Here is a 27,969-nt window from a genome sequence, read left to right on the forward strand (position 1 = left end):
AAAACGACAGTTTGTACAAACTTTAATATTCACTCAAAAAAAACTTAAAATCCATTTAACTTTGCTTAAATTTTGCGCAATTAAAGCTTTGCGATACTTTAATCAAGAGTACATGTTCTGTAAAAAAAAAATCAATGAAAATGTTTATCAATGAGAAAAAAACTTTTGATAGCAAAATTTCTAACATGTGGTCTATATATTATTTTCAGTTCATAGTGTAATATTTTGAATTTGTAAATTTCAAAGTCCGTGAAATCTCTTATACAAGCTTTTAAAATGGCTCTTTTATTAGTAAGTCAACTACAAAAATAACCTAATGTAGGACTTACATTTTAAACAGATAAATGCTATGTATAAAAGTATTAAATAACAGATACTTGTATAAAAAAGGATTTAAAAACTAAAATCATAACCAAATATTAACAGATATGAATCAATATGATTGGAAATCACATAAACACACACTTGACAAGGTAAACAAATAAAATTTTGAAAGCTATCATGACATGTAACTCAACAATTAAAAGGTCTTTTTTCATAAAGTTTATTGACCATAGTTCAAAGTATACAGGTTATTTTTATGAGTATTATCAGATTTGACATTCTTTGAAGCAAAAAACGCCAGTCTGAATTAATGATAAAGTTGGAAAAAGATCAATTTGAGCTAAAAACTTAAAAAATACAGTTAATCAAGCTTAAATACTTATAAATACTAAAATAACAATAAAACAACTCAATAAAAACATATTATCTGAAAAAAATTTAAACCATAAACAGAGTTGCCATGCACTCAGGGAACTCAAGGAATTTATAAGTTATAGAAAATCTCAGGGAAACTCAGGGAATTTCGATTCTTTTTTTTAAACACAGGGAAACTCTAAGAAACTTGGATTTTTTCTAAAAATTTCAGGGAAATTTTAAGATTTATTAAAAATTCTCAGGGAATTTTTTTCTACATCTAAAATGAGATTTACTTAATCTCGTTTCAAAATTTTGTGCAAAACAGTTAATTTAATTTATTTATAAGTGCTTATTTAAAAAAATTCTAAGCCTTGCGGCTAGTTCTTCAATGTTCTTAGAATTAACATTGTAATTTTTAATAAATGATAAAGTTTTTAAGCATTTGAAAAAAAAAAATTAGGGAAACTCAGGGAATTTTAAGGTTACTCAGGGAATTTTCTAGTCACTCAGGGAAGATTTTTTGACCCAAAAAGTGGCAACCCTGCATAAGAACTAGTCTGAGAAAAAATCCTTACTGACCCTGTTATCCTGAGTTTATCCTGATTGTGTAGCAACCCTGACCAAATATCAGGGTTTGGTAGTTACCTAGTATGATGTTGGACCAACATCAAGCTGAAATTATGTTATGTTTGATTTCTTTTTAAACAATAACTTGAGGCTAATTTAAATAATATTTATATTATTTCCGGCTTAAAAATTAAGGAGAAAAAAAGTTTTATTAAAATTTGATTTTCCCAGAAATTTGACAATCAACAAGTTGTGGTACGTTCAAATAGGAGATTTTTTCAAAAATACTTATACCTCAAAAACTATTAAATTTTTGTTTTCTATAAAAACTGACTTGTAGTTTATATTTTTAGCATAAGTATATTAATCTATGTTAAATTTAGTTAACAAAAAAATATATTGGACCCGTTTAACCTTAAAGCTATTACACAGCATCAGTGATTGTCTATTTAATGTTTTAAAGTGTGTTTTGTATTTCATTAAAGCTTACATAGGTCGAATTGTATAATTTTTTGTTTACATTAAAAAATAACTTTTTTAGATATTTTTTCGAGAAGAAGATTTCATAAGAAAAGGATCAAAAAGTTATGATGATTTTTGGTTGTTTTTTGAACGTTATCAAAAATTTCAATCAAAAAAGAAAAGCACCAGTAAACCAAAGTTTAACAGGCATCAATCAGACGATTTTCCTGAATCATATGATGCAAGGTTACTTAACAGGCTTTGTTAAAATACTTAAGAACATTATTTTCAATAGTTAATTAATTTTTTAAACTTATAATCTCTTGAAAACTATAAAATGTTTATATTAGTAGAGTTTTGTTATAGTATATTTTAGTAGAGTAATATTATAGTTTGAAAGTAAACCATGTTTTTGTATATTTATTATTATCAGAATTTGTAATTTTAGGTTCAAAGTAAATTGTTCGATTGTCACTAAAGATATTGAGGATCTAACAAAATATTCTAAATACTATGCTTCAGGGTATGATTTTATTTATTGGTGTTATTTTTTCATTTCTAATTTATATTTCAAACATGGAACTTTTATAAATTCTGACATAGATATTGTAACAATTAAAAGGTTTTGTAAATTTAATATACTTAACCAACTTCAAATTTTAAATACTGTTATAGATTTTTTATTTTATATCATTTAAAAAGAATTATAAAAATAATCTTGAAAATTTATACTACTACCTAATTACTATAAAAGTTTATTAAGGCTTCAGCTTAGCTACTAGAAACACATACAGTATACTTATTGTTCTAGTATCAAAGTTATTAAGTTTAAAGTTTACTTCCAGTGAAAGAGAAAGAAGCTATGGCATACCAAAAAAACGACTATCACAGTTTAGGTCTGCAATTTTGCACTACATTGACTTTTGCCAAAAGCAAGACTTTCAAAAACTAAAAAAGATGAGATGTGCTCAGGAAAACCTACCTATTGCAAAATATAAAAAGGAAATTATCAAGGCTGTTATGGATAATCAAGTTAGATTGTAAATAGATAAATATAAAGTTATGTTTTGGTTTTATCTTATGATAAACTAAACAACACAAAATATTTAAAATAATTTATTTCTATTTGTTGCAAATACATTAAATATTTTTGCCCTGATGTCTACTATTGATTTATTATAATTAGATTAGAAATAAATTTCATTCTATCTTTCTTAGAATATTTTATTTAGTAAAAAAAAACAGTGTTTAACTTGCTTTAAAGTTAGTGGTACAAAAGTTAATTCTGTTTTCTCATAATTTAAATAACAATATATAAGTATATCTATTTATTCAAATAAATTTTTAAATTAGTTTCATATTTTAAAAAATTATTTATTTGAAAACGATGATTTTGACCAATTACAGCCATTAATAGTAAAAATACACATGGTCAACTTTTGTTAGTTGATAAAATATTATTGATGTTGTGTTGATACATAAAAAAAGTTAGTTACATTTAATAACTAACAAGTGTATTTATCATTAAAAAGTTTTAGTATAATTTTATATATATATATGTATAATTTCTAAAATTAAAAATGTGGTTGCTTTTTGTGACAACACAAACAAAACAAAACTTTATATAGGTGGTAATAATAGCTGGTGACACGGGATGTGGAAAGTCAACACAAGTGCCTCAGTACCTGATGCAGGCTGGTTTCAACAAGATCGCTTGCACCCAGCCCAGGAGAATTGCAGCTATCTCATTGGCTAAGCGCGTGGCGCTAGAATCAATGAAGCAGAACGGATCTGAAGTTGCTTACCAAATAAGGTTTAATTTTATATATATTTCAAAGTTATGCTTATAATACATTGATACATATTAATTTTATACATTAGTTTGCAAATTGTAATGAACTAGTGCCACTTAGCTGTAGCATTGTTAATTGTAGCTTGGTGTTTTACTTACTGTACTAAGGTTTGTTAAGAAAATAAAATATAGTTCAGTATAGAATTCTAGCTGAATAAGTAAGTGCAATTTTTAGGTTTTTTTGCTGAAAAGAATTATAGCAAATGTTATGTATTTTACCATCATTCCTTTATATTATTTAGATTTATTTTCTATATTTCAAGCAGTTTGAAGTTGTTTTATGACAAAATATCAAAATTTAATTTTTTTTAGTTAAAATGCTTCTCATTCTGATTTTTACACGTAACTGTCAGATAACATAATTTTTTTTTACATATCTATCTTATTCTATAAATAAGGATACATACTTGTTTTTCCCAGATTGACTTGAAACTTATTTTGAAAGTTTTGAATTAACAACGACTATTACAATCTTATGAAAAAATCATTAAGTACTAAGATGTTATTACCCGTAGTTTTGATACATAGTTAATAAAATTTACAGTTTAGTTTAAATATTATATAAATACTTGTAATTAAGTCTAAACATTTTTGATTATGATGAAATTTTGCGGTTTTTTATGTGAAAAAAGATGTTTTATTTGTATAGTATATTTTTTCTAAATATTCATTTTTTCACATCAATCATATATTCTTTGTTTATAGTTTTATACTTGTGAATATTATATTTTGATATTATTTGTTAGTTTTATTTTATACTTAAAAAAATATTTTTAATTCAGGTTTGAAGGAACCAAGTCAAAAGACACGAGAATTTTGTTTCTAACTGAAGGTTTATTACTGAGACAATTTCAGCAGGATTCAACATTATCTCAATACGATGTCATAATTCTTGATGAGGTTTATTTTATATTAAATAAGGGTTGAAAGATTTTATAATAATCTTCTTTGCTACAAAACTTGAAACTGTTATGTAAGTTTTCTAATTTTTTGATTAATACAATAGTATATTTATCATTATTTTCTGTGCTATTTAATAAATACTATTAAGTATTTCATCAATCATTTTAAGATACTGTTATCAGAATTTGTTTTTGAGTAAAAGTTTGAAAAATTTTCTTCTTACAACAATATAGCTTTTTTTAAAGCTTCCAAAGGGGTCTGCAGTTTTTCTAGTTTTCTTAAATTAATTTTAATTGTTAGATATTGAACAAATATTATTAACATAACTTTTTGTCGTTAAAAAAAAATAATTTTCAACATAACTTATCTGTCTTAACAAAAAATATATGTTTGTTTTTCTCGTGATGACATATATTAAAAGGGAACGGGTCAAAATTGCACTAAGAAAAAGTTACACGAGGGCACAAAGACAAATTTACACGAGGGAATAAATTTGCACGAGGGAACAAATTTGCCCAAGAGTAAAAAAAAATACTAAAAAAATACAGGAAAAAAAACTAAAAGATAAATTAATTAAAAAAAAGTTACTGACCGAGGGTAAGGGTTAGGGGTAACAGTGATAGTAAAAAAAAATAGCTATTATAAAAAAAAACAACAATTTATAAAAAAAAAATTAAGTTACCGACCAAGGGTAAGGGTTAGGTTAGGGGTAACAATGATAGTATAAAAAAAATAATTTATTAAAAAAAAAAGTTACCGACCCAGGGTAAGGGTTAGGGGTAACAGTGACAGTAAAAAAAACTAATAAACAAAAATCTCAGCTTGTGCAAAAGTGTCTCCTTGCAAAAACATCTGATCGTTCAAAAGTGTCTTCGTGCAATTTTATCATTGTGCAAAATTATCTTCGTGCAATTTTTAGCCCTTGTGCATTATTGTCCCCTCGTTCAATTTTGTACGCTCGTGCAGATTTGACAGCCACCCATAACAAAAATACCTTAAATAGGTTTTCTATAACTATGGATATTGTTGTTATTTTTAGCAACTCTAAAATTTTTTATTTTAAAATTATGTATACTTTTAGATTATAAAAATTTTCAAAATCTACGAATCACTGTTTTAGTAAATAATTATAATTTTTTAGGTATACTGATTTTATTAATTTTATTTTAATATTAACTGTTGACTAATCTGAGCTTTAACAGTAAACTGTTATAAATATCAAAAAAAAAAACATAATATCTACCAGATCCACGAGCGCCACCTGCAGTCAGACTTTCTGCTCGGCCTGCTGAAGCGACTGGTGGAAAAACCTACAAGCAGCCAATCAGAATCGAGCAAGCTGAGGATCATCCTCATGTCTGCCACCATCAACCTGGAGCTGTTTTCTTCCTATTTCAGGGGATCCCCCTGCATTCAGGTGCCCGGCAGGCTGTTTCCCATCGAGCTGCAGTACCGACCCATACCCATGGTCAGTTATATTGTTTTAGCCGCAAATAAAATGATAAGTTTATTTTGACTTGTTTATAATTTTGACTAACAAACTAATTGTTTTATAATTTTTTTTCCTACTAAGAATAGTAATTTTAAGTAAATTAACTTAATGCATTAGAAACACATTCAACTGCTAAATCAGTAAACTAAAAGTATAAATTTAGTTCATTTTAATACGAAAAAATTTAAAGATTGAACTGAATAACAATTTAAATTCAAGGAAGACAAGTCAACAAAGACGAGCAAGGTGAACCCGGCACCCTACTTGAGAGTACTGCAGCTTATAGACAAGAAGTACGACTCCAGTGAGAGAGGAGATCTTTTGGTGTTCCTACCCGGTATGCAGGTAATTTTGAAATAATAAAAATAGTTGTTTATTTGTTTGACTAAATTTTATTGCGAAATTAACTACATATAAAATTACTTGAAGAATCTTCATTATTTGTCGATTTTCTTGAAGCGTTCTACTAGAAAGTCTTTTTAAATGAAAAGTTTAAATTGTTTCTATAAAGTTTTTAAGGATTGTTTTTCAAGTGTTTTTTTATTTAGTTATACTAGGTAATGATAAGTTAAGAGAAAATTTAATGTAGCATCAAAATCTATGGGTATAAAATAAAATATTTAAAAGTTTTCCAAGGAAGTAAATTTTGATTTTAGTTAAACAAGTACAGTTAAACTAAACATAAATTACATTTGAAAAAAATTACAAAGCAGAAAAATACAACAAATAGTCTCAGAGTTCATACGTGTCTAGCTTAATCAGTATTTATGGAAATATTGGTAAAATGTCAGTGGTTTATAGTTTAAAAATTTAATTTTTCTCAAAAAAGAAATTGTAATAAGTTTTTTTGTAGATTTTAAGTTGTGAATTTCAAAAAAAGTAAAACTTTGTTTTTATGCCTTAATTTTAATAAAATTACAATGCGTTAAATGAAAATATTTTCATTTTGCAGACTTAATTATGATTAAGTTTTACAGGGTTGCTAAAAAAAACTGGAATCTTGGAAAAGTCTTAAACTTGAAAATTTTGGAAAAAAAAAACCTTTAAACCTGTAATTTTGAGAAATTTTGAAAACAACCTAGAATTTTATACTACTTTTAGATGTAAAGTAACAAAATTTTGATTAAATAAGACAAATCTATATTAAGGATTGAAAAAATGCTTGTATATTTTATTATTTTTTCATAAAAAATACGTTCGAAGTAGCTATAAAATACCTTTTTGATATTATTGTACTATTTAAGACACTTTTTTTTTTACTTTAAGTTTATTTTTAGACTAAAAATGGGCCAAGAAATTTTTTTTTAAAGACCTGGAAGAAATTTACAAAAAAAAACCCCTTTCAAACCTGGTTTTAATATTTATTTTATTTTTCTTACCAGTAAAGTACTTTAAAAAATACATATTCAGAAATAATTTGCGAAGCACTAAATATATTTATTAGTGAAAGTGGTGTAGTTATTATCATAAATTTAATGTTGCTATAGCTATATAAAAAAAGATTTAATAAGCTAGCTTTCTTAAAGCAAATTATTAAATACTTCTGTAGCAGTTACATGGCTGTTTAAATTCCGGCAACTCAAATTCTGATTATATTTTCCTAGTTAGATAATTCATAGTTAAAAAAATAAAAAGTACACCTAAGATTTTACTATTAGTAGGCTACGTATTTTCATCTTGTTATAAGCCCAACTGGGCGCTGACCAACGAAGATATGAGAAAAGAGTCTAAATTCAGGAATGCCAGTTTAAAGCTGAAAAGTTTGTGTAATCATGACTTTTTCGAATACGAAGTGTTCTAAGAAAAACAACGTAAACGTGTTTTAAAAATCAACAGGAGATAACGACGGTGGAGGAGGCGATGCGGAGTTACGCCGAAGAGACTCGGAGGTGGATAATCCTCCCCCTCCACTCCACTCTGGGATCAGAGGAGCAGCAGAAAGTGTTCAATTATCCTCCTCCGGGAGTGAGAAAGTGCGTGCTGTCCACCAACATCGCGGAAACGTCCGTCACCGTCGACGGCGTCAGGTTTGTGACGTCATAATTATCGTTGGGTACACATATACGGAAGCAAAACTACAAGTTACAAGTTTTTGAATATTAATGAAATTTTGACATACTTGTTTTATTGGCAAGAGGTTTAGTTTTAGCAAACTTTATTGTTATTTTTTTACATTGATTTGTCATTTGAGGGCGGTAAAGGTTGGTAAGAACAATTTTCATTTTTATTAAATTAATTCGGATATGTTGTTCGGCTTTGTTTATTACATGCAAGAGGATCTTTTTTACTCGTCAATTAAAAACTAATCTACTTTCAATTGTCGTTTCTTCTTGTAAATAGCATGGTTATAAGGCAGGGGTCGGCAAACTGCGGCCCGCGAGCCAAATGCGGCCCTCGAAGGATAAATCTGCGGCCCGCGAGCACATTATTTTTTTGAATGGAATGCGGCCCTCGAAAGAAAATCTTGCGGCCCGCGAGCATGTAAATGTGGCCCGCTGAGCACAAATATATTTTAATTATTATTATTGTTATTTGGTTTAATTTGTTTTATCTCGTTTTAGTTCCTGTATAACATTTTAAAATAACTAAAAGACTTTACTACTTTAGCTTAAAAACGTGAAAAAGACAGATTAGCATTCCATCAGGATTTTATCTCAGTTTTAAAACAATTTACTTCTCACAGCAGCAAGTTATTATCTGAAAAAACAGTGTTAAAATTGCTTGATTTTAGTAAGTTACTTATATAACACGTATTTAGTAAATAAACTACATGCAAATGTTTTCCATTTTGTACGAAAGTAATGAACAGCAAATTAAGTTCCATGTCATTTATTTACAGTTTAGATATTTTTTTTAAGTATTTTATTCATAAGTCTATTTGTAAATGTTTTTTACTAAGTATTATGTTTTAGAGAGCATAGAAATAGTTAAAATTACATAGTGATAAGAAATTAAGTTTGTTATATTTTGGTTTTGACACGTTTAGATTTTTTTAAAAGTTTTTTGTGCACTTTAAATAAATTCCTATGCACACCAATGTACAAAGATGCATATATTTTAAACCAATTCTTGTTAAATAACTAAGTTAGATTAAGTTTAGTATATGCGCGACTTTCTAAGATAGTTGTTTATACATGTAATATTTAGTTGTGTACAACCACATTATAAAAAATGTATAAGACATAAATTAAAATAGTTTTTGTCTGGTGTATATTTTCATTTTACAAACAACTTTTTTTTTGTAAATTAAGTTATTTTTTATGCGTTGCATACTGATATACACAGTTGCTGTTTTTTGGAAATAGCTATTTAACACAAGCTAGATTTGGGTATGTTAAATTTATTAAGTTTGTACATTTTTAATCAAAATAGTTTAAATTCAAGCAATTAAACAACCAAATATTGGAAAATATTCAGACTATGACTATTTGAAGACGTCAAATTTCAGGCCAATTTTTTATTTTTAGAGTTTTGGATTGAATTGCCTTTTGTATACTAAAAATCAGACTAGTTTTTTGTCACTCAAGCTGGCTTTTTTGCTTTAAAGAGTGGCAAATTAAACTAATGATTTATTTTTTGTTCTACATACAGTGTTCGTTTTCATTATAATATATGTTAAATTTAAAATCTTGCAGCTGATTTAATTTGAAATATTATTTAATTAACTCTATACACGTAGGTATGAACAATCAGTGTTGTTAAAAAACTTGAAATCCGAAAAAGCTTTGAATATTACAATTTATGCTTTAAAAATACTAGAAAAATCTTAAATTTGAGAATTAAAAAAAACCTTGAATTTTAAACGTTTTATATATGTAAAGTACTGAATTTTCGTTTTGACACATAAAATCTACCATACAAATATTCTTTTATAAAAAAACACATTTAAAGTAGCTTAACAGTATTTTAAATATTGTTATGCAGTTTAATTTTATTTTATAGTTATAACAGAAGCAAAAAATTAAAAAAATAAAATTATATTGCTGCATCGTACTTTTGCTTTTAAAATGTCTTTGCCTATTGTTGTGCTTTGCATTGAACTAAACCTAGAAAATTTTCTAAAAAATCAAAGTTAATAAAAACACCTCTAGTAGAACGTAGGTATTCTAGTAGAATCTAGAATTAAATGAACAATTTTTGTTGTATCAGTACTTTCATATTAAAAAAAATATTAAAGTCCTAATTTGATTTATGCGGCTTCTTAAGAAATTTCCTAAACACGACTTCTTGTTGTTATTGAAGAAATAAACAAAAATATTTTGCTACCGCCAACATAAATTCTTTAAATAAATTTAAAATTCTAAAGAATAACTTATTTTTAGTAGTTAATCTTTCTACTTTATATTTGCCTTGAAAATTTTACTGATCAGTCTGTAGTTACTGAAAATGATCATGTGCTTTGTTGGAACTGACTTAAGCAATTTTTTTTTTGTTTCTCCAAAAACTCCTAACTAACGTTTTTTAATTCTTGTAGCTTGTCTTATATTTTACATTTACTCTTTTTAAATACAATATTTTTATTGCAGATAAAGATTGCTATAGTGCTTAATAAGTTTTTTCTAATTCATTAATGACTTAATAAAATCTTATATTTTGTTGGAAATATTTAAATAACTTAATTGTTCATTCAAGCTGAATTATTATGATTTTTTTTTCTATATTATTAACTTACTGTTAATAAACTTTAACATTTCTTTATTTTTTGAACTTTATTTTAAACAGCGTTGCCAAACACACATGCTAGTTTAAAAATTTGAAAAACTCAGACTATTTTATACCTATTAAAGATATTTTTTACAACTCAAGTGTGTTTTTAGCATCCATTTCAAACACTTTGAATAAATCTTCGAAATCTCAGAATATTTTTATGTGTAGTGTAGCTCACTAATTGTTTTTTTCTTGTCTTTTTAAATATTGTGCTATTTTTTAATGATGATACTTTAATTAGGTATTTAACCTTGATTTACAGCACATTTTTAATTTTCTTAACTTTAATAAATTTAAGCTGGTTTGATATAACTCGGACATTTTTTGCTTTTAAAGTGGCAACCATGAAAAAAACTAATTAATTACTAATAATGTATTTTATTTAAGCATTTGACCATTAATTATGTTAAAGAATTTGTTTTAGATTTTCTATAATACAAATAGGTATTAGTTTTATTTGATTAAATAATTACTGATTTTTAAAAAAACTGAAAACGAAAAATTTTAGACGCGAAAAATTGTTTTCAAATGTAAATATTTTTAAAATATGAAAAAGTGGTTCATAGTTTGAAAAATGTATAAAAGTGTCCTAAAAATATTTTTCAAAGTCGGTTATTATAGATAGTTAGGTTGTAAGTAAAATAAATAAAAAACATTAAGTTTAGTTTATTAAGTGTTTATGAAAGTTAGTATTTTATTAAAACTTAAGTATACTAGTCAATGCAAATTTATTCCAATAAACATTTATAATTTAAATGTAAACTATGTGTAGCTAAAAGTCATTTATAAATATTAATAAAATTAAAAGTAAACATTTTCTGTAGAGTAACGAAAACTAAAACCAAAAAAATATTAAAATGTCACTAAAACTAAAACTGCGGCCTGCGAAGATTTTGGGAATTTGAATTTTGGCCCGCAAGCACCAACTGCCTGCCGACCCCTGTTATAAGGTAATAATCAAAACCAGCTTATTAAAAAGCTCATATCAAATATCACTTTTCAGGTTTGTAGTGGATTCTGGAAAACACAAGCAGCTTAATTACGACGCCAACAACAAAATGAACAAATTACAGGTTTTTATTAGTGTTTTATAATTGTTTATGTAATTTAATTTCAAAACTTCATACATTCTCAATTGAATTTAATGATTAGCACATGTATTTTATATTTTAAGTTAGTATAACAGTTTAAGTTCATGTATATAAACAAATCTGAGAGGGCATTAAAATTTAATTGTGAATGATAAAGTTAAGTTAAGTTTTTAAGCTGTGTTAAAGTTGTTTAAACTGATATTTATCTTACATCTTTAGACAATAAGTATTGTTTAAAATCTTTAATATTAAGTTTTTGAGAGTCTTAGTCTTTTTTTTAATTTGGTTTTAGATTTTAAGATAATACTTGAGTTATAACAACCACACCACTTTTTTAGAAACTGTTTAAAATGTATTTATTACATTATCAAAAATATGTAGTTACTTTTTTATAAGTGTTTAAACTAATCACAACACTATTATTAGCCACTTGTATTCAAATATCTACTTAAAGTAATATTTTTTTAATTTAAAATGGGTATAGTTTTAGCAGTGAGTTTATTGTTAAAGCAAAGACTGTTTAAATTCTAATAATTAAAAAATACATAAACTGTTTTTGAAACTTAAAATTTTTATTAGATACTCAAACATGTCTAGTATGTAGACCAGGGTTTCCCAAACTTTTTTAAAATAGCCCCCTTTAAAGAAATAAAAAAGGCTATTGCACCCTCCAACAAGACTACTCAAAAATCTACCATTTAAAAAAATCTAAGACCTTTTTTTTTTGTTTAAATATTTTATGACTGCCCAAAATTTAAAAAAAGGCCCCCTTCCCCTTTCCGCCCCTTTACTAGTTATTGTCCCTGACTTACTAAAAACGCATCCAGGGGGGCGGTACCGCCCACTTTGGGAAACCCTGATGTAGACTTTATATTTTAACTTAACTTAAAAAAATGCATTAAACATATTCTGTACAGTAAGTATAAAATTCAAAAGTTTCACGTAAATAGATCAGTACACGACTGATTTTTTGTTAATGGTATGTAAGCTTGACTCTAAGGTTGTTTGAATAACTAATGTACTTTTATTTAGGTTTTGTTGGTTGTTAAAAATATAACTAGATTGTAAAGATTGTATTTATTTAATAGACGCAATGTTTTAGCGGGCTAGAACTTAAAGCTTCTTAACATCTATTCAAAACTGCTTTAAATAGTTAGTATAAACTTTAAGCTAATTTTTGAGGAATTTTTTTGTTAGTGCACTTAGTATTTTTCTGTTCAAAGCTTTGTTTTTAAATTTCTTAGTGTAACTTTTGTTATAAATTAAAGTTTTAAACTCTTTTTAATTTATTGTATGATAAAAGTTTTACTTATTGCGGGTACCTTAAAGTTATGGTAAATTATACCGATATTTAATGAAATATCGAATACTTTTTTTTGACCAAATATAGTTGTCTGAAGACAGTTATATTTTCAAAATTTGCCTGCAACTTAAAAACAAAATTAAAATTTGGCCAAAATCAATTTTATTTATCTTATCTGGAAGGGTTTTACTGCTATTTTAATCTATACTATCCATATATGTTATTAAAGTATTCCATTTTTTAATTTTTACAAAAACTCACTTAACATCTTGTTCTAACATTTAAATTCACAGTTATATACTAGTCTAAGTGTAGCTCCTCATTATTCAGAATAACTAAGTAACTCAATAGAAGTTTCAACCCGGGTATAACTTCACGCTAATTTTATAAAAATTATAGCCTATTTAAATTGATTCAAATGTACATGAAACTTTAAATGATAATTAAAAAATTTCCACATGTTACCACGTAGGAAATGTGGATATCGCGGGCGAGCGCGGAACAGCGCAAGGGTCGAGCGGGAAGAACCGGGCCTGGAACCTGCTTCCGGCTGTACAATCAGGACGACTATGACGAAATGATTGACTATTCGCCGCCGGAAATCAGAAGAGTGCCTCTCGATTCTCTCGTGTTGCAGGTTGTTGTTTATACATTTTATAAAATTATCTAAGTGTGCATACATATAAACTTAAATATTGAAACATGCTTGTTTTGTATAGTCAAAAAAAGTAGTACAGCCATTAGTTTATTGTTTTTGACTGTTACTAAACACTATTTAAAAATCTTATTTTTATTATACAAAACACAGACACTTTCTAAGCAACAAGAAACTTTTTATACAACATCATTTGTGTTTCTACAACATAAATGTATTAGTTATAGAATTAGGTAGAACTACCGTAAAATTACATAGTAAGCAAAGTGTAGGTTTTACTGAAGAATACACAACATGTATACCTGTAAGAGAAAAAAAATATAGTAGAAGTTATTAAATATAAAATTTTATATTTAGTTAGATTTTTTTGTTCATAATTACTAAATTTTATTATTTTGTTAAATACTTAATTAAAATATATTTATATTTTCATATTTTAATAACCTCAAACTTTATAGTAATAATACCTCATATACAAACAACAAAATACGGATCTATCAAAATGATTATTAAATATATATTTGTAAGTTAATGAATATTTTAGTATTTATAATGACTTAAAACTCTTAACGTTATCTAAGATCTGTAAATTTTATAAAAATATTATCAATTAAAAAGAGTTAATAAAAATAATTTATTATCTAAAAGTACCATAAAAATTCAAAAGTTTTATTTTACTAACTCAAACGTTTAACTAAGTTCTATTTAAACTGAATCCAGCAGGCAAATATGTAATATGTTAATTATAATTTAACAAGTTTAAACAGTACTCTTTCTTTATTAAACATTGTTCTTCAACGGAGCTCTGTAAAAAAATAAATACTGTAAGGAAAGAATAGAAACTAAAGTAGGTGTATATATGTATTTGTTAAAAATAAGAACAAATACTGTATATTATTTAAGATTAATGTTTAATAATATATACAATATATAAAGTTAAACCCGACTGTTATGAAAATGTATAATATTTTTAATTATTAAATCTAAATTATGATAGAGTAAAGTAAAATACAAAATAATAAATCAATACATAAAGCACTCATATGAAAGTTGAAGAAATACTAATTAATAAGACTAAACCTTCGTTAAGTATTCGAATAATTACTTAATAATTATGTCACACTAATTTAGTAACAATAAAAAAATCATTTACCTTGTATCGGAAGATAGACAACTTGTTCTTTATGTCTTGAAAAAAACAGTCAGGCACTTTAATCAAAAAATAATTAAAATTATTTAAAATACATAATAAGTTATCTATTGTAAATAAAAAAAAGCAAAACAACAAACATTAGTATTTTCGTTAAACGCTAAACCCAGAAGGCAAATAATAAGTGTATCAATTATCAATAGTAACTGTAATAAACAGATGAAGAGCATGGGTATTGATGACGTCAGGAACTTTCCCTTCATCGAAACGCCTTCGGAGCAGTCGATGAACGAAGCGATTGACTGTCTGGTCAACCACCAGGCGCTTGATGGCGGTAGTGAGAAAATTACTCCGCTAGGTGGCATGCTGGCGCAGTTACCGGTGGACGTCGCTATAGGTGAGATTGAATATATACTATGAACTTTATTGTATTCTTTATAGTTTTGAATTATTGTCAATTAATAAGTTTTTTAACTAATAATAGGGTGAAATTTAAAGTAGATAAAATAATTATGTAAAAACGCAATACATGTAAAACTGCTAATTTGATCCCCACATGATGCAATCATCCATAGCATAAAAACATTTAAAAAATTATCTATTTTTTGTCAGTTACAGATTAACCATCTTAATTAATTCTTAAAATTCAACTTCCTACCCAAGCTCATAGATTTAAATACACCCGCACCCTTACTGAAATATTACTCAAGTCAAAACACGTGCAACAGGCAAGATGCTGCTGATGGGCAGCTTGTTCAACGTCACGGACGAGGTGATGACGGTGGCGGCGTGCTTGAGCGTGCAGTCGGTGTACACGCGGAAGGCGCACAGCGACATTGAGTGTTCGAGCAGGAGGAGAAACATTGAGAGCGACCACGGCGACCCGATCACCTTGCTGCATTTGTTCGACGAGTGGATACAAGTTTGTTCGGTTATAAATAGTATATAGAATACAAGTTTGTTGATTTGTTGACTTGATTAGTTGGGCATTCGAATTAGAAAATAATTTAAAAGTAGTTGCTTGGTTGCTGACTTTTTACTATATGTGAGACATCTTGTACAAACTTGATATAAGCTACGGGTACACGACGATTGAAGCTCCGACATTTGAAAATTTTATAATTGTGAGTTATTGTATATATAATTATTAAATATCTCTCTTAATGAATCAGGTTTGCCACTTTACCTGGAAAAACAAGGAATTTTTAACAATTTTAACATGTTAAGTAGAAAAATTTCAATTTGACACGAAAAATCTATCATAAAGACAAAATTTTTTTGTCATCATCAAAAAATTTTTTATTAGAAAACACATTTAAAGTAGCTAAATAATTACTTTTTAATGTTTTTATACTATTTAAAACAGTTTCTACCTTAAACTTAACTTTAGATTAAAAACAAACCCAAAAATGTGTACTTTTAAAAACCTTGAGGAAATTTGGAAAACCTGGAAAAGTTTTTGAAAAAACGAGTTGCAACCCTGATGAATTCATAACTTCATAAATATTTTACCAGCCTAGTCTTATTAATTAGACCTACATAAGCATTTTTTATTTTCTAAAACTTAAACTGTTTTTAGATTTCCAAGCTTTTTTTTCATAAACCGCTTTTAAATAAAATAAGTTGAATTTAAAAAGCTATTACCTCTTCCAATAAAAAATGTCAAATAACCGATCTTAAGTACGCCTAAAATCTTTCTTTTTGCTCTTCACCAGTAACTCCGGAATATCTAGTATAAGTTTCAAATTATGTCCTTGCACCCCTCATTTACAGCTTGTGGCCCCCTAAATTTCTGAATTTTTTCCGTAATATCTCATATAGGTTTAATATCTTACCTTAAATACACTTAAGATTTTTTTGCTCTTCATTATCATTTCCAGAATACCTAAGTAAGTTTCAAATTATAACCCCCTTACTAGTCACGCCCCCCTCTTTGGCTCCTTTGCAGCCTATGGCCCACTTTGGGAATCCTTGATTTGGAACTATTTAAAATGTTTTACTTTTTTCAGATATATACTCCTTTTTGAGGTGTGTCCCCTTATTTTTTTTGGTATTGTTGAAATTTGAATTGTTATGTAACTACTAGCTACAACATAAATTCTTGATAGTTACAATAATTTCCATTATTTATTTATTTGAATTATACCAACACAGTATATATTGAAAAAGTTAATGATACAAATAACTTTAATTCCATTAAAGACTAAGAAAAGATTTGTAGAAAAAAAACTTTAATAATGCTTTTAAAAACGTTTCTCTGTACTACAGCATTAATTAATAAATAAAAACTTTAACAGTATTATAATTTAGTTTTAACAAATTTTATTTGGTTGAAATTCTATAACGAAAATAAGCTTGTAAATATTTTAATCTTGGTTAACTTTAGTATAAGAATAAAAAGATTTAAATAAGTCAAAAAATAGTTTTTGTTTAAAGAACATACTTGTTTTGGTTATCAATTTTAAAACTATTTCAATAATTCTATGAACAAATAACAACGGTATATTATATCACTTATTTAATGTAAAATTTAAAATAAATATCGCATTATATTTTAAGAACTTCTAACAAATTATTTTATGTTTGTTAAGAATAATAAAGTTAATTTTTCAGCATCAAACTATTGTAAAACTAAATATTGGTTCATCAATTAATTAAATGTATTACACTTGGTACTTCTATCAAATTTAGAAAATAACTTAAAAATAAACTATATTTTATTTGTTTGTAGCTGTATAGACTTTTTTAACAAATGGTATGTAATTTATTTGTACGATTGCTATATACCAGGGTTTTGCAAGCTCATTTTAAAAAATACCCCTTTGCGAAAATAAAATAAAAAACAATCGCCCCCTTTTCAATAGATTTTGTCGCTTTACTAATCAGATCCCCATTTGATTTTTTTTTCCGCTTTATTTCCCTGATAGCCGAAGTTGCCTAATAGGTGCGATGTCACCCACTTTGGAAACTCTTCTATAAACTTATCAAACTAACTCTATTAACAGTTACCTTTACAATTTTATGCAATAATTACTTATCATTTGTTTTTGTTTTGAGCGTGATCAAGTTTTTATTCAGTTCATAATTAATAAAAAACACTGAGTATTCTAAAAGTATCAAAAATATTACAACATTAAAAATTATAGTGATCAAAGTTAAACTTTTGAATAAAACTGACTTATCAATTCAAGTTTAAACTTTTAAAGCGTTTTTTCGTTTCAACAACATAAGAAAAGTTGTTGATCAGCCATAAATTAAAGTAACAAGAACATATTAATTACTTATTCAGGTAAAAGGGCAGGGAAGGACGTCTTCAAGTAAATGGTGCAGAAGGAGGGGTCTGGAAGAACAACGGTTCTACGAGATCACTAATATTAAAAAACAATACCAAGATCTACTAAAAGTATTTTGTTTGCAATTTGTAAAGTTTTTTTTTGTTAACACTTAAAAGCGTGGTGTAATTTTAGCTTGATTAACTCAAAAATAGAGTGTTTAAAAGTATGAAGTCTATATTTAGTTTTACTTTGTGTTTCATTGTTTGTGTTTTATTGTTAATACACGAAGCAGACCAAAGCTGTAGAAACAACTTATGTTTTTATATAGCTAATATTAAAAAATAATTTATTGAAACGCTTAAAAATGAGTAGAATTATAAAAAAAAATTAATAAAAAAAAATATTTTAAAAAACTTTTGTTTGTTAGGATAACTCATTACTAAGAAAAGTTGAAGTAGAAAAAAAGATGACAAGTCAGCAAAGAAAACAGAGACATTTGGACAAAAGAAAACTTAAAAAGCTAAACCAAGATCATAAGTTTATTTTTTTTCTCATAAAACAGTTATTATTATTTCTACAAACAGATCTTTTTAAATTTTACTCGTTTCTACAAATTAAAATATCGAAAATATTACAAAACCTTGCACTGTAACATACTACATTTGGAAAAGTTAGTAAAATTTGTTTTCCAATACAGCTATGTTACTCCTTAATATGCTACTGCATATAAAAATATAGAAGTTTCAATAACTTTATTATTTAAAGATGTATTAATGAATATTTTGGAGTATCTTAAAACATAATGTTATTAAAAACTACTAGAAAGTGAATTATTCAATAAAATAACAGCAAATCTATGAAAAAAAAAACTTATATTAATTTAATGAATTACTTGCTATTGACAACTTGTCAGCAAAAATGTTTAGACAACAAAAAATTGGTTAAAAAAACTTTTTGTGCTAGTTTTATTTTCTATTATCTACATTTTGTATTTTTAAAAGTAAACTGAAGATCTTTGCATAAATAATTTTACAGCTTGATACTTTTTAAAGACCTTTTGATCTTATGAGTAGCTAAAATATAAAGAAAGTAAAACGTGTTTTGCAAATCAGCTTCTAAAAGTAGGTTAAACATTCTTAAGATAAATTTTTATTTTGTTTTTAGGTGAAAACAACTTAATACTCGGTTTATCGACTCTGAAAAGTTTTACTTTTGTAAAATTAATTTTAATTGTTAATGAATTAAAAAAAAATTTAAGGCTAAACATAAATAAGCAACTACTCTTCCTACGTCTTTAATCCTAAATGTAATTTGAAAAATTTACTTTTGCTACTTTACTTTATAAAATGATAACAAATTAATTACTTCAGTCATTTTTATTATACCAAAATTGTAGTTATTATTTTAGTTATGTGCATAAAATTTTTCTTTGATGATTATTGTTGTTTTTGCTTGTTTTTCATTAAAAAAGTTGCTCGTTCATGGAATTAAGACGCGGTATCTTTGAACCGTAATTTCCAGCATATCTGTACATGTAGTTGTAAAAATCAGCATCGTTTTTCTTGATGTCTTTACCGTTGATTTTCTTCAGTTTCGAGGTATACTTTGCGCAGGGTTTCTTTCGAAGCATGTGTTCATTGTCTCCACTTGCAGTTTCTGTTAAATATTTGTTGCTTAAAAAAAAACCTTTATGTTTTAAATTGCAAGTATCTGTATAAACAAGTAACTTACCAGGAAGTACAATTTCGTTTTGTTTGTTCGTATCAATTGATCGTTCATTTTTAGACTCTGTGAAATTATTTTCATTTCAAAATTACTGAAATTGTTGTTTATGATGTTTTAGTTTTACAAGTTTTCATAATAACAACACAAACTATATAAATATGATACTTAATTTAAATAAATTACTAACCAGTATGAATAATTTCGTTCTGTTCATTTGTATCAATATTTTCATAACCGGCATTCAGATCTAGCTGTAGTTTTAATATTATTTTATATATTTATTTTTGTTTTGTTAAAAAATTTTAGTGAAAGTTTTTAAAAATTATACTGCATATAAAAATACTTGTTAAAGTACTTGATACATACGGAACATAAGAAATTTATGTTTTATTGATAAATTATATTTATTTAAAACTAACTGTATCACTTGCGAAAATCCTGGATATGAAGAAACACATCGAGCAAAAAGATCCACTGATAATAGCACAGATAACAAGAGTTGTATTTAAAAAGTAAGTTCCAACTGTTTTAATTAAGCACTTTCCAATTTTTAAAGGTGCCTCGAATATCTTTGCAAGTATCCCCTTAACTTTATAAGCTACATATTTTGCCATCAAAATTAGTTTCATGGTAGCTTTATATACAGTTGATACTACGTAAGTAATTGCATACTCCAATCTAAAAAGTTGTGCATACTTACAGTTATTTGCTAATATTTTTCACAATTAACAATGTTATTACTGCTTAACTTTTAGTTACATTTTAAAACAGAAGTTGAAGATTTAAACAACACTATGCCTTAGTTTAATACAATCGTAAAACAAAAAAACTTACACAGTAGAGATTATTTGATATGTAAAAAGCCCCAAGGCTAATCCACACAAAGCAGAGTTGATATTTTTGCTTGAATCTTCAGATTTGAGAGTCTTTCTCAGTTTTATTTCAACATACTTTAATATCAGGGTCGGCAAAGGTAGTTCTTCCTTGACTATTGGCTTAAGACTCATCAATTCAAGTAAATCTTTGAAAGAATAATCAAAAAAGGATTTTGGTTTTTCTTCAGCAGCTATCTCAGCTTCCAAATGGTGTCTGAAAGTTTCAAGATAACCTTTATCTTCAACAAACTTTACTTCAGTTTGATTATCAATATTGCTCAAATTATTTGGCAGATACATCATAGCTGTAAAGCTAGTAATAGCCAATATCGCATAAAATTTCAGATTCATCTTTATCAAATGTATCTTAGAAATCATAAAATATTTCATTTTTGTTTTGAGCAAAACTAATTTTTAGGTAAAAACTATAAACGTCATAAACGCAATTTTTTATAAAAAAAAGGATATTTTAAAAATTATGTTATTTTTGTATGATTTTGTAACTGATAGGTATTTTTAACTAAAAAATTGTAAAAACACGATTTGTGTACATTGGGGTCGGCAACCATCTGAAAGGCTAATTTACTAAAAAAAGTTGCTTGCGGACCTCACTGTATAAAAACAGTCCGCAGGAAAAAGTTATCTAAAACAATTGTACTGATAAAAAATTGCACTGCTATAAAAAAAATATTATAAAGATTTTTTTAGCTGAAAAATACATGAGGGGCCGCAGTTTGCCGACCCCTAGTGCCTGTATTGAAAAAAAAGACTACTGATGTAAGTATAAGGACCTGCAGAATTTTAAAAAAAACGAACCGGATTTTTTCATGCAAGTCCTTTTAATATTGTATATAAAAAAAACTATCCGATCATACGACCGAAAACTAAATAAAAGTAAATGAGGTACGAAATTAAAGAATAAATTAGTAAAGTGGCTTATGAAAGCCTACGGTTTGTTCAAAAATTTCAACAAAAATTCGATTCTTAGAAAACGGTATACATTAATCTCTCGCTTTTCTAAGCACAATGCGTCCTTAGCAAAAGTGCGTAAGTAATCAAGTTGTAGCAAATATGCTTATTTTATTTTTAGCGAATGTTCCTCTCTTTATTTAGAAAATTGTTATCTTCATATTAAAAAAGAATATGACAATATTATCATAAATGAAAATGTGGTAGTATGACGACCAATCCTGAAGGTTGCCCTCAAAAGATCTTAAGAGTTGGAAAAATTAAATTAAAGCTTTAATACTTTTATTCAAATAAACTTTTATCAGTACAGTTAAATGTTTAATTTTTTTTCCTGTATCAATCATTAGACTAAATTTTTAGGATCTAGTTTAATTTGTAAGCATTGCCTTTCCTCTAATAATGATATTTCTCTCTTCAGTTTTATTAATGCATGTTTTCACTATTTTGATAATGTGCTTTGGCCTTTGGTTTATAAGTTTTTTTGTTGGTCATTGCAAAGATTATATTTTTGATGTAATTTACTATTGTATTTACTGTACTTGTGGTTTTGTACACTATTTTTGTTTTTAATTTTTTGGTACATATATCCTTTAGTATAAAGTTTATTTATTAATACTATTAGTTTCGGTTTTTATGTTTACCTGTTAGTTCAAAGTTATTTTTTAAATTTTATAAGAAATAAACTTTTTGTGTTATCTTTTCTTTTTGTCTTTTTTGTGTGTCTTTCAGTTTAAGTCACCATATGTTTTAATACGACACTATAAATTAACAATAACAACAAAAAATAAATATTAGTTTACTTTTGTATTTTTCTATTGGAATATAGTTTATACTTGTTATAAGTTAAAGTTTGCTGATTCTGGTTTAGCATGGTACGCTTTTAAAAAATAGCACAATAAGATAGCAGATGTAGTAAAAAATAAGTTCTTTAAATTAAAAAATTAACATATACACTTACAGTGTTAAAACTAGAATTCATGTATTAGTTAAAGATAAAAAACATATTTTTCATTAGAAGTACAAATTTTTTAAGTTTTAAAGCCGCCAATGATTATAAATTTTCAACCAAGGCTGTGCATGTTTAGATTTTTTTTCTTTTAATCATTAAGTTTAGGATTTGAAAACAGCATTATAACAGTTATGTTAATATTTTATTTCTAACAAGTATTTTTATGTTTATTTAGAAACAATTTGTTAAATTTTTGTTCCTTTGAAATTTTTTTTGTTTTTGTTTTATTTACATGAAAAATATGTACTAAAATTTTGATGAAGCTATTTTTTATTAAGCTTTTAATATCTACAGGGTTGCCAAAAAACCTGGAATTTGACAATTTAGGCTAAAAAACATGGAATTTGAAAATTTTTGAAATTAAAAAAACTAGAAAAACCTGGAATTTGACAATTTAGGCTAAAAAACATGGAATTTGAAAATTTTTGAAATTAAAAAACGTAGAAAAACCTTGAATTTTGACATTTTATGTAGTGAAATTTTGATTTGGCACAAAAAATTTATCATATAGATATAAAATTTTGTCGTTATCAAACATATTGTTTTATTAAAAAACATATTTAAAAGGGTATACTATCAAAATCCATCCGCGTTCAAAATCCACCCGATTTTTTTCATTTATTTTTATTTAGATTTTACTATCACTGTTACCCCTAACCCTTACCCGCGATCGGTAAGCAGTTCTCGAATTTGACCGGGTGGATTTTGATCGGGTGGATTTTGAACGCGGGTGGATTTTGATCGCGGGTGGATTTTGAACGTGTCCCATTTAAAAGTAGCTTTACAGTATCTTTTCAATGTTTATATACTTATTGACACTTTTCTTATCTTAAACTTAGGTTTAAACTAAAAAGTAAAAATAGACCCAAAAATGTGTACTTTTAAAAACCTCGAGGAAATTTTGTAAACCTGGAGAAAATTTGCTAAAAACATTTGGCAACCCTGCATCTACAACTAGCTATTTGATCAATTTAATCATTATATTGAGATTAAACTTATTGAAAACGATACCAAGATGCTTGGTTTTTTTCTTTTTGACTTTAATGATAGTATTGAACATTTATATTTTTAATAGATTTTTATCAAAATAAGTTTAACTACATTGTAGGTTTTTTTTGTATTAATTAGCAGTTAATAGCTAATATTATCTGTGATATATTTTTGATTAATCGAATAAATGTTCTTCAGAACCTTTATGTTATTAAATTTCTCTATATATATTTTGTTTGTTAGTTTCTGAAGCTATTTCAATATTATTTCTTATAATATAAATTTTATAGTAATTGAAATAACTTTTGTTTAATATTTTTATTATAAAATGTAGATACATTTAGACGGAACTTGCGATTTTGTTAGAACTTTTATTTAGTTGTAGTTGTTGAAATTTTGAATCATAAAAGTTTTTAGTACAGTACAAACTTATTTTATTTCTTGATGAATAATATTCAAAGTTTTGCTTGACTTTAGATTTTTTAACTTTTGAGTTTATTTTTAAATTAGAAAAAAAAACTGTAAATGGTGTAAAATGTAGGTAAAGAGTTTATTTAGAACCAAAAAATATTTCACTTAAAAAATCTAAAAACATTAGATCAATTTTTTAGGTTTTTCAGCAAAACTTTAGATTTAACTTTTACTTTTTAGCTAATTTTTATAGTTTTTAGTTTAATTGTATTTAGTTCTAATTTAAGTTACAGCTTGATAATTAAATCGTCAAAAGTTTAAAGAAATAAAATAAAATCTTAAGAGACGGACAGAGAGGGAGGAAAATATTGAAGTTGAACGACGGAGGAGGCGACACGTCATCGGACGATGACGCAACAATGACGAGTAATGAGAAGAAAGATCTTCAGTTCAGATTGCGTCACGACCTCGATGAAATGTACTCTGTATGTTTTAAACTTTTGTTAATTAACTGATCAAAAATATGCTAGATTTACCTACATTACACTTTTAGTAAAGCAAAAACAGACTTAAAAAATCTCAAACAACTTATCTGTAAATATTGTTTGCTTCTTTCTGGGTAAAATTTCAAATGTGAACAAAAACTTTATTATAGAAATCCAGTGAACGAAGGAACCTGACTTACAGAGACCTTCTGATGTTGAAACTTGTTCTCACATCAGGGATTTACCCTCAATACGCCATTCTGGACGAAAACAATTCCTATGTGAACGGAACTGACCAGGTTTTATATTTACCAGTGCCAAGTATTTTTACTAGTGAACTGACAGTATAATTAAAAAAAAACTGCTATCTTTGAATAAAATCTTATTAAGTAAAAAATTAATTAATTTGCTTCTTTGAAAAAAAAACGTATGAAAATCAATTGATTAGTAAAATCTGTTTGTTTTATGTATTGTCTGCTTGGTGTTTGTTTGAAAAACATTTTGCTTAACAGAAAAAATAGTCAAGATAAGCTAGTTGAAATATTTGTTTAAATTATCACAGATTCTTCACACCCGCAACAAAAAGTTCACCACCCTCCACCCCAACTCCTACTTCGCCAATCACTGCGACGTCATACAGCCGAGCGATTATGACGTCACGGACGGAAAGAGAAGGGAGAAGAGCGCGTCGCACAAGCACCAGCTGATAACTTACACCTCGCTGCTGGAAACAAAGAAGCCTTACCTGTGCAACACAATGCGGGTTTGATGGCTAACATGTTTTTCTTTTGTAGATAATATGCTTTTCAGCGGGTGTTTTTAAAAGTGTGACAAGTGTGGTTGTATTCTTTTTGTAAAAGTCATCAATGTGTGGTAGAAGTTGCGTTTAAGTTTTGACGGTGACTAAAATTTGAGTTTAACATTCAACAGTTGAAAAAATTAACCAAGCTACATGTAATGTTTATTTTGAATGGTAGTAATGATTTTGTTCATCTTTGGCAAAGCGTATAATTTGACTGAAGCATGAGGACGAATCCATGTCGCAGAATTTTGATCAGATTGTTGTTGATAGTCGTGTAGCTCAGTTTAGCAGTTTAAGTGGAAAGTTAAAATTCATTACTGAATAAATGTTTAAAACTGTTGTTTACTAGATTGTTGTAAACTCACTTTGAAGATAGGCTCATTTATTTTTACAATTTTTAAAGATTTTGGCACAGTAAGAAATCCTTTTTCTCTTTTTAAACGCAGAAAGAAAAAGAAACTTAAGTGCTAATTTAATTTCAAATTTTAATTGTACAAAACATATAACAATTTAAGTGTTCAAATGAAATAATTTAAACGAAGGGTGACAAAACCCTTACCTATAAACCCAGGTCGGTTTGTGAGATCTGTTCAATTTTCAAAAATTAAATGATATTAAAACATTCTTCATAAAAAAGTTTAATCCTTTCTCAGGTGCCGGCGTTGCAGACGTTGATGCTGTTCAGCAGGAGCGTCGACACCAACAACGATTGCAGCAAGCTGGTTGCAGACGACTGGATCGAACTGACGGTTGACGACGTCGGTCAGGCGGAACGACTCGTCGTCATGACGATCACGCTGAGGGACGCGTGGGCGAAACTGCTCGAGATGAGAATAAAGATTCACCAGGAAAATGTGGCTAACAACCTGCAAGGAGACCAAGGTTGTTTTGAGTTGTGGTTTTGTACTTTGTAGTTGATTTAGATGAGGTTGTTTTAAAACAAAACTTTTTTTTTTACTTAAAAAAGGTTAAGTTTTCAATTTTAGTTTTGATACAACTTTAAGTTGGTTAATAGTTTAAATATTTTAAGTTATTATCAATAGGTGCATTTAAATCTTTTTTGTTTTTAATTAAGTTATCTATATTTTAGCTGTTGCTAATCTTGTGTTTTTAAACGCCTAATTGACTTAGTGGATTACTTTAAAGTCTAGCTTTGGTTTTTTTTTAAACTCAGTCATTTATTTTTGTTTTCAGTTAATGAAGAGCAGGGTTACGAAGTGGTGAAGCTACAAAAATTTCTCACACAAAAGCTTTCGGAATTTCTCGACAGCAAAATAAACTACCAGATGAGAAGGCTGAAAGGAAAAGAAAGAGAAGATTTGTACGTCGGCCCCGATTTCTACGAGGAAAAAGACTTGATCGATTGTAAGTTGTTGTACAAAATTATTTATTCAAATTATTCAATTAATTAAAAACATATTAAACAATTATGTGGTATATATAATTATAAAAAGCTAATGTATTTTAAAAAACTACTAATTTTGTTATCAATAAATTTTACCATAAATGCAGCAACTAACTACTCATAAATCCATTATTTCCCAGCAACTTCTCCTAATCTACTGACTTCAAATGAGTTCGTCATAAAGCCGCACCCGACAAAAGGCGGAGTGATGACGTCACACTACATGACGTTCAACTGCGTGAAGTCATCGCAAACTTCAAAGTACTCGGAACACCTCAGGTCGTTTTGGACGTGCCCGAGCTGCAAGGAGAAGATGCTGGTGACGTTGTCGGACAAGATACGTCATCAGGTCACGTGCAAAGTGGAAGAAGAGCCAATCGGGGAGCAGGAAAGTGAAGACGAGGCGCCGTCTGGCGGTGGTATTTTTTGCGAAAATTGTAAAAAACACTTGTCCATGACTCCCATGCAGTTTCTGTTGCATAAAAGAAAATGCAAAAGTTTAAAGTAGTAAAATTAAATCATTTATTAAGCTGAAATTTTTAGAAGTTTTTAATAGCTTGTACTTTTTTATAGAATATTTCAACTAGTTTAAACTGCCTATCTTCTTAAAAATCTCAAAAAAAAAACTTTTTTTTTAATGCTCGTCTACAAAGTTTACACTATATAGCAAACACAGTGTTAATGCTAGTAAGAATAAATGTAGAGAAAAATGTATTTTTATCATTAATTAAGAATCCAAAATATGAAAATTTATGTATTTTAACTATTTTATACTAAAAGTAAAAAATTATTTTAATTTCTGAAGAGTTTACCATGTTGAATATTAAGTATAGTAGATTTTTTTAAGTAATTATATTTTATTACTTATGCTAAATCTTTGTTTATTACCTAGTAAAGCTGAATTTTATACTTGTTAAAAATAAGGTGTATGCGTGGTAACCAGTTTTTGGCTTAAAGAATATTTTTCCTAGTTATATGTAAACAAATAATATTAACAGACATATTTCAATTAATTCTTAATTTATTACAACAATAATGTTATAAAAACTAACGTAATGTAAAAATTAATTACACCAAAGTAATTGTTTTTAAGTTTTGCTAGATCTTTTTTCACGCCCTATAAATGAGTTAAAGCCTAAATTTTAAGCACTTGAAAAGAT

General features: G+C 27.1%; 1 protein-coding gene across 1 annotated transcript; it reads left to right on the top strand.

The window, feature by feature from the left end:
- The first annotated feature begins 419 nt into the window (after window positions 1-419).
- LOC145849174 (putative ATP-dependent RNA helicase DHX34) lies at window positions 420-27,447 on the top strand. Its single transcript, XM_082954273.1, has 21 exons — window positions 420-473; window positions 1,790-1,956; window positions 2,159-2,233; window positions 2,556-2,742; window positions 3,339-3,523; window positions 4,345-4,462; window positions 5,712-5,933; window positions 6,177-6,302; window positions 7,794-7,984; window positions 11,668-11,737; window positions 13,531-13,695; window positions 15,083-15,260; window positions 15,592-15,785; window positions 18,153-18,266; window positions 18,566-18,675; window positions 24,461-24,602; window positions 24,773-24,901; window positions 25,165-25,365; window positions 26,058-26,286; window positions 26,599-26,769; window positions 26,950-27,447. Exons 1-21 carry the CDS (start codon window positions 429-431, stop codon window positions 27,315-27,317), a joined length of 3,387 nt encoding a protein of 1,128 aa, XP_082810399.1. The 5' UTR covers window positions 420-428; the 3' UTR covers window positions 27,318-27,447.
- Window positions 27,448-27,969: the final 522 nt, after the last annotated feature.

This window comes from Thalia democratica, chromosome 1 (genome assembly GCF_965202585.1).
Source record: "Thalia democratica chromosome 1, ktThaDemo2.hap1.1, whole genome shotgun sequence".
NCBI classification, from domain to species: domain Eukaryota; kingdom Metazoa; phylum Chordata; class Thaliacea; order Salpida; family Salpidae; genus Thalia; species Thalia democratica.